The 8,126-nt window shown below is 49.4% G+C and overlaps 2 protein-coding genes across 4 annotated transcripts in view; both read right to left on the reverse strand.

The window, feature by feature from the left end:
- Positions 1-8,126, reverse strand: part of LOC111814145 (zinc finger protein 431-like) — a 629,125-nt gene that overhangs the window by 557,812 nt on the left and 63,187 nt on the right. The window contains exon 2 of the mRNA XM_023706899.1: positions 1,168-1,294. Within this exon, the coding sequence (XP_023562667.1) occupies positions 1,168-1,294 (127 nt within the window). The remainder of the gene's footprint in view (positions 1-1,167; positions 1,295-8,126) is intronic.
- The window catches only part of LOC101564436 (zinc finger protein 709-like), a 116,185-nt gene that overhangs the window by 44,879 nt on the left and 63,180 nt on the right, over positions 1-8,126 (reverse strand). The gene's annotated exons all lie outside the window — the stretch shown is intronic.

An 8,126-nucleotide genomic window follows, 5' to 3' on the forward strand; every position in this document is an offset into this window, starting at 1 on the left:
AAATAAATAAATAAATAAAATAAAAACATAAATACTGGGGGGCCTGCCCCTTAGCTCAGTTCTTTAAGTGGCTGCTTCAACAAAGCAGTCAGGATCAGGTTGCTGTGGTTCCATCCCCACAACTCAAGCCAGCCAAACCTGCCCTAAAGGCATTCAGAGCCAAAAAACAAAAAAAACCCACAAATACTGGGGGGCAGGGGTGATGGCTCACTGCAATAAACGATTCCCTGGCAAGCCCAAGGGCCTGAGTTCAATCGCTGGTTCCGCCAAAAAAATAAATAAATAAATAAAAAATAAAAGTATGAATACTTAATTAGAAGTTAGTTCTCACTGCATGCATAAAATGTTTTATATCGTCCTCTCCTCAAAGCCTGAAATTTAATTCCATATCTTTATACATCTAAACACAGAAAATTTGTACTTTGTAAAAAAAAGTTGAGAAAGGGTGGCACTGTATAGTTGAGTCTGCCTTAAAAATTACTATGTGGGCGTTGAGGAGATAGCTCACTAGAATAAGCGCTTGCTTGGCAAACTGCAAGGGCCTGTGTTCAAATCCCGGTTCTGCCCACTACCTTCCCCCCAAAAAAACCATTACTCTGTGGCCCAGACTGTCCTGGCACTTGAGGCAATCTTCCTGCCTCAGCCTCCAGAGCGCTGGGAGCACACGGGGGCCGCAGCTCGCCCGGCTGTCTTCTCGTACACTACCCACAGTGCTGTTGGTGTTGGCAGTAACAGGAGGAGCACCTCCACCTGAGATACTGCAATATTTCTAAAACTCAATTCTCACATTAGAGATATTCAATGTGCAGTGCGAAATTCTGTAAGATTAAAAGCTGTGAACACGGTCCTGTGTGCAGCTTGCTTAGGCCTCAGGCTCTGACACCTGAGCAGGATTCTCCTCTGAGTCCCAGTTACCTTTTCTGTTTCTGGAAATTTCTACACTCATCTTCAATTCGCGGGTCATCGCAGCTCCTTCCTAAAGCGCAGACACAGAAATACAAAGGACACTTACTACCCGCAGGAAAAGCAGTCGGAATCAGCTTCAGTCACAGTAAAATGAGACCACGGCTTGAAGACGCACTAAAACATCCCCAGCCTGCCCTAAGGAAACTCCGCCGGTGGGCGCCAGATGCTCGGGCAGCAGTGAGAAGGCGGGACGCTCCTCACCTACGGCGGCCAGGTGCCTCAGGGTCTCCCACATCACGTCTCCGTAGAGCTTCCTCTGGGGCGGATCCAGCAGCGCCCACTCCTCCCGGGAGAAGTTCACAGCCACGTCCTCGAAGGTCACCGCCTCCTACGCCGTCACACAGGCATTTGCAGGAAGAAGAGGCAGATCAGGACAGGGAGCGCGGCAAGCTGCTCATAAAGGGCTCATGGAAGGCTGTTTCCCAGTGTCTACTCCATGTCTTGCTCCAGCCATTTGCACTGGTCACAAATGACATTCTGAGTCTACAATGGAACTCTGCTAAGCCTCAGCGGAGTGGGGACTCCGCTTCTCCTGGTCTAACCCAGCTTTACTGGTGAACAAGTCGCTAAAGCACGGGCCGTAGAAGGAGCCCACAAATCAGAATCCCAGGGCAGAGCAAGGAGACAAGGGTCTGATGTATTGCTGGGAGGAATGGAAGTCATTCTTTTGCTCAACTGAGAATTGCCTGCTGCCTTCTCTGGTTCCATTTAGACAGCATTTTGATACTTTACCCATCTCTCATAGACGGAGGCTCACTTGAAATCTAAGGAAAATTTATGAGTGGAAACTTGCAAAGGTGATGAAAACAACTACATGTCCTCCTGGAGAATGTGAAAGAACAAAGAAGTAAGACTAAGGAAGCGGAGATCTCCTGTGTGGCGACCGACACTTGGCAGGAGGGAGCAGCCGGCCGTGCACACAAGCAGTCTATTTCTCAAATGTACACTGATCATCCAGAAGTTGTAAACCAAACAAACCAGCACTGATAACGCAAGAAAAAATACTTTCAGTACCAAATACACCTGCAAATATCGCAGCATCTTTCAGTTGAGTTTCAAACGCCGCACTGAAGAGCACCACTCGATTGGTACAGAGAATGATCAGCAGTGTGCACAGAAGCAGTGGCTCCCAGGGCCACAGAATACATCTCAGTCTCCTGGTTCTCACTGCTGAGAGAAAACACCCAACACCGAAACTACGGGAAGATCGGGTTCATGTGCCTCACACCAGAGGAGCAAGAGCCCGGGGCAGCAGAAGCCAGCGGAAGCCGTGGGCAACGGGCAGCGCGGCACAACAGCGGCCTCCTTGTGCCCTCTGTACTTTAATCTTGGCAGCAGCACTCACACGCCTAAGCCTAGCCCTGTGCAATGAATCGAATCGCTGCCTCATATTGTGGGCATTTCCATGTGTGTAAGGCCCCACCCACGAGTGCATGAGGCTTGGGGGGCCATACAGATCCGCGCCCAGGGAACACTGATTCACGATGGAGCTCTTAGGTCACCAACTGACACAGACCACAGTCTGTTTAATACAGCAGCAGGGAGACACAGGGATTTGTGTCTTCCCAGGTCTGGTGTGCTCACCATAGTCCCTCTCCAAAAGGGAAAGATAAACTAGATCACTCTGAGAATTCACAGTAAAATATCCTTTAAATTAAAAAGCTAGGGCCGGTAAGATAGTTGGGCAGACTAAGCGCCTGGCCACACATGCCACACAGGGACCTGCCACTGGGGCCACTGAGCCCCCTTCCAAGTGTGCGCAGGTGGTGCACGCATATAATCCCAGCTCTGGAGAGGCTGAAAACAGGAGGCTCAGCACAAGTCCCAGCTGTGCAGTAAGACCCTGTACCAAATGCAATAAACAAACAAACGAACAAAAATCTAAAGTGTTTATACAGGACAAAAGAATAAAGCTACCAGAAGTAGAGAGAGAAAGGAAAACTATGTAAATCCTGGGAAGCAACAAAATCAAGACATGAAAAGAACAAGCTGAGCATGCTGGCGCCTGCCTGTCATCCCAGCACTCGGGAGGTGGGGGCAGGAGGATCCTCGCAAGTTTGAGACCAGCCTGGGCTACACAGTGAGCTCAAGGCCAGCCTGAGCTGCAGAGCGAGACCCTGGCTCAAAACAAAACAAAACAAAAAGTAACTACTGATCAGAGAGAAGACTGACATAACTGGGCATAGAAGAGACACGGTGACCATGCAGAGGTGCAAGGCTGAATCTGAAACAGGAGTATATTTCAAACAGGGGTGCATCCATTTTTTACATTTATCTGGTACTGGGAATCCAACTCACAACCTCACGCTTGCCAGGCAGGCGTGTGACTGCGCTACATCACCAGCTGACGGGTTTTGGTTAGTTGTAAATAAGCATAAGTAACCCTGGAAGTTACACACTCCGGGGACACAACCCTCCTGAACATCTTAGCTGACAACAGAAAACAGAACCAAGTAACAGGCAATGCAGAGAGGGAAGGCGAACCCAGAAAGGTTACACAGTATTACAGCACAGGGAAGACAAGTCCACAGTATCAAGTGATAGGGGTCGGGGAGATAGTTCAGGATTTTTATTTATTTTTTAAAATTTATTTATTTATTTGTGGGTGTGGGGGAGCAGCTCAGCCCACCAGGGGGCGGGGCTGGCTGGCATGTGGTGCTGGGGGGTTGAACCGCGGTCCCTGTGCTTTGCTAAGTTTGTTCCAAGTAGGTGCTTTAGACCACTGAGCCATCTCACCAGCCCCTAGTTCAGAATTTTTAAAGATTTTTGAGTGCAAGAACAAAAATGAAGACTAACTGGAATATTTTCAATAAAGATAAAGAAGTCTGTGGATGATTCTGGTACGGACCTGGATGTCTCCCTTATTTCCCTTCTGTCTGCCTGACGGTAGAGAACCCTGACTTCTGCCATCAATAATGCCCTGGAGGGGCCGGGGAGATGGCTCAGTGGAAAAAGCACTTCCCTAGCAAGCGCAAGGGCCTGAGTTCAATCCCCAGTTCTGGGAAAAAAAAAAAGGGGCTGCTGAGATGGCTCAGTGGTCTAAGGCACCTACTTAGAACAAGCTTTGCAAAGGAAAGCACAAGGACCGCGGTTCAATCCCCCAGCACCACATGCCAGCCAGCCCTGCCCCATGGTGGGCTGAGCTGGACACACACACACACACACACACACACACACACACAAATAAAAAATTTTTAAAAAAACTTAAAAAAAAATTTAAAGAATGTATGGTGTTAATTACTGAAACTGTCCTACCAATTTTATTTGAAACTGTCTCATTGCTATTTGTTTCTCAATGAAACTATGGAAAAAAAACCTCACTTGGACACACTAAAATAAATAAAAATAAAAAAAAAAGAACGTATAACAAGCTGTTTTATACAATTTGCCTTTTCTTGGCAAAGCAGGAAACACTTTTTTTTTTCTTTGCGGAATCGGGGTTTGAGCTCAGGCCCTTGCGCTTGCCAGGGAAGCGCTTATTTACTGAGCCATCTCCTCGGCCCCTAGGAAACACATTTAAACAATGCCACTTCCAGTGAATATTTCTTCATCATAAAAATTGACGAAAAGAAAAAAAACATTGAAGGGGCCAGCAAGATAGCTCAGCAGACTAAAGTGCCTGGTTAGGCAAGCGCAGGGACCACTCTGGCCTGCACCACATGTTGTGCCAGCCACGCCCCCAGCACGGGCTGAGCAGGTCTGAGTGGGTCAGAGTCTGGGGACAGCGGCCCACACCTCCAATCCCAGCGCTGGGGAGGCTGAACACAGGAGGATCCGTAGGTGTCTGAGCTGCACAGGGAGACCCTGCCGCAACCAACCAAAGCCATTAAAAAAAAGAACAAAACTGCAATTTCCTTAGAATGGAGCAATGTCACCACCTGCAGCTTTCAAGCACACCTTCAAACAGTCCTGAGGCAAAAGTTGTTCTTTGTCACACTAAAATGCCACTACTGGGCTCCAGTCGGGAGACACGCAGTGACCACTACTGCTGAGCACGTGAAGACAGCTCCTTCACTGAAACTGCAAGATGTGCTCTGCTGTTGAGCATGACCTGGAGCTTCTCCAGCTCTGAAGAATGCAGGCGCTGCCTAAGTCTTCCGATTTCTTTCTTTCTTTTTTTTTTTTTTGGCAGAACTGGGGATTGAACTCGGGCCCTTGCGCTTGCCAGGGAAGCACTTATTCTACTGAGCCATCTCCCCGGCCCCATCTTTTCTGATTTCTAAACAGAATACTCCATGCTTGTTCATCATGAAGAGGGTTGGATTGGCTCAGAGCTCTGGGCTGAGGTGGAAGTTCCAAGCTGGTGCCGGGCTCCTTGCTGACAGAGCCCCGAGGTCCCCACATGGGCACCAGAGCGGCTGAAGGCACAGGCGGGGCTCTCCTCGTCCGCTGTGCCAACTCCGGTGCTCGATCGGGGACTCCAACACACTTACCAATGTCTACTTGGCTCCTAACTAACCCAGATGCTGGGATTTACTCAGAAAATGTTTTCATCAGTTATTCTATGTCTCTGTGAATTAGAATTTATCATGAATTTTCTTTTTTGCGGAACTGGGGATTGAACTCAGGCCCTTGCACTTGCCGGGGAAGCGCTTATTCCACTGAGCCATCTCCCCAGCCCCAATGAATTTTCAATAAAACAATCTACATTTAGGGGCTGGTGAGATGGCTCAGTGGTCTAAAGCACCTACTTACAACAAACCTAACAAAGCACAGGGACTGCGGTTCAATTCCCCAGCACCACATGCCAGCCAGCCCCGCCCCCTGGTGGACTGAGCTGGCCGCCCGCGCATACACACACACATAAATAAAATAAAATAAAATAAATCTACATTTAACCATAATTGTTCCCACGTTACCACTAATCACTAACTCAGACACAAACACAAGAGGTATGATGACACACATCTACACAAAGTGGCTCACAAATGTTACCACCGCAGATGATAAAGTGAGGGCAAGAGTCTCACACAGTGAGAAAGGCATCAGCCCAGGATGGAGCCCCTTGTGGCGGGAGCATTACATGCTCTGTAGGTGAGGGCTGAGCATAGAGGAGGCCAGCCCCATGGAGGAGGGAGAACGACCGGGCACCCAGCCTCACCCCAGATGGATGGAGCTGAAGCCGCACTGGGACAGGGCTTCACCTTGAGAAAGCCTCAATAATGTAACAGAGGAGAGGATGGAAGACAGCACACCCTGAGACCCAGGAAGGCTTTCTCCCCACCCCCAATGCATTTGGTACAGGGTTTCACTACACAGCTCAGACTCATTCTGATCCTCCTGTTTTCACCCTCCCCAGCACTGGGATTACCATTTAGTGCCACCATGGCTGGACTCGGAGGTGGGCTATGTGCCCGGGGGCAGGCCAGAGGGCCATGGGGTGCCAGGGCCTTTGTCCCCCCCCATTCCTAATGCACCAAAAGTTCTACATAGATTACAGGTAAGGATTCCTGCAGAGCAATCCTTGCTTCGCGACTTGTTTCTGCTACTGCACGTGTAGCACAATAGGTTGAGTTTCACTTCGCCCAAGCCAACCTCCAACATGTTTTACATATAGAAAACCCCAGACAACGTGACTTGACTGCCAGTACTGCCTAGTCCCCTAGATGCAAACACCCCTTTCTCACTCCTTTCTGCTGGGGAGCTTTTCTCTTCCACAGACTTGTTTTCTGGTACCGACAATTAAACTCAGGACCTCATGCTTGCAGGGCTGGCTTTTTCACATATTTCTTTTTCTTTTTCTTTTTTTTTTTGGCAGAACCAGGGATTGAACTCAGGCTTTTGTGCTTGCCAGGCAAGTGCTTGTTCTACTGAGCCATCTCCCTGGCCCCTTTTTCACATATTTCTAACTTCCATTCTGCACCCTTTCTTCAATTTTTGGGTGACACGGCATGAACATGACCCATTTAACAGGCTGGCATGCACTTTGTAGAAACACTAACACACAGTGCTCATCAAAGCTAAAAGGCACAACCAACTGCAATGTCCACAAATTGGTAACCAAAAATGAAGCTTTCTGTACTCTTCATTCATGCAAATTAGTAAATATCTGGGCAATGCTGAGAAGTAAACTCAACGAAATATCCAGGAAAAAAAAAGCCAGACACAGGAACTGGGCTGAACCATCCAGTCACAGAGAGTCGTGAGGAGACCAGAGCTACAGCTCAATGGCCTAAGTGCCTACTGGCCAGAGCAAAGTCTAGAGTTCAATGCACGGTTCCAGGTGAGGCCCAGAGCTCCCCAAAATGAACCACACCCATCCTCAGGACAACAAGGTCCCAAGCTCCTCCTCTGAGAACAGGCAAGATCACCAGGAAGCCAGCATGACAACGTCTCCCAGAATGGCCAGGAGAACCAGCAGCTTCCAACAGCCCCTACAGCTTCTCCGAGCAGCATCCCTGACGGCCTCCTCCAGCTCCTCTCCAGCTCTGCCTCTTGGGCTGCTGGCAGCAGCCTCAGCTGGGCCTCCCACACCAGCACCTCACTGCTCAGTGCAGCTGGGGTGACAGCGGACCTCCTGTTGGTGGCCATCGCACCTTTCCCTTCCACTTCTGTGACACTGCCCGCACTGTACTAATCCTCCAAGACCAGGCTCCTGCTTTCCACTTGGCCTCACACTTGACTAGGTGAACTGATCAGTAACAAGAGAGACGGGTTCACAGCGTCTGTCAGCATGTTCCCTGCTTGCTTTAGGGCTGTGACCTCTGACCCCCTCTCAGGCTGAGGCAGCACACCATCCTTCAGGTATTGTCCCATGGATAACCACCTGACCTCAGGGGAAGGAGGTCATTGAGGTCACCTGATTCCACCTCCCTCATGCATTCCCTGGTCCCTAGTCTTCTCATTTTTGCTCTTTGCTCCTCCCTGTTAAAATTCCGCTCTATTTCTTTTCATTCTCATGCCTGTAGCCCCTCACTCCAGGGGCTTACTTATGCTCTGGTGTGAGTTGCAGAGTCCATCTCAATAAACACTTTGGCGTCTCACCAGTGAAAGGAAACAGTGCAAGGACTCCAGCCATCGCAGCCCTTGCCCTCCCGCTCTGTCTCCACCACACTCCGTGGCCGCAAGGCCCCAGGTCCACATGTTTCTCAGTTTGGGTTCCACACACAGCACTTTGAGAAAGTTGTCCTTAGGAAGAACCCTTTTCAAGGGGCGTGCCC

This window comes from Octodon degus, unplaced genomic scaffold, assembly GCF_000260255.1.
Source record: "Octodon degus isolate 3935 unplaced genomic scaffold, OctDeg1.0 scaffold00274, whole genome shotgun sequence".
NCBI lineage: Eukaryota > Metazoa > Chordata > Mammalia > Rodentia > Octodontidae > Octodon > Octodon degus.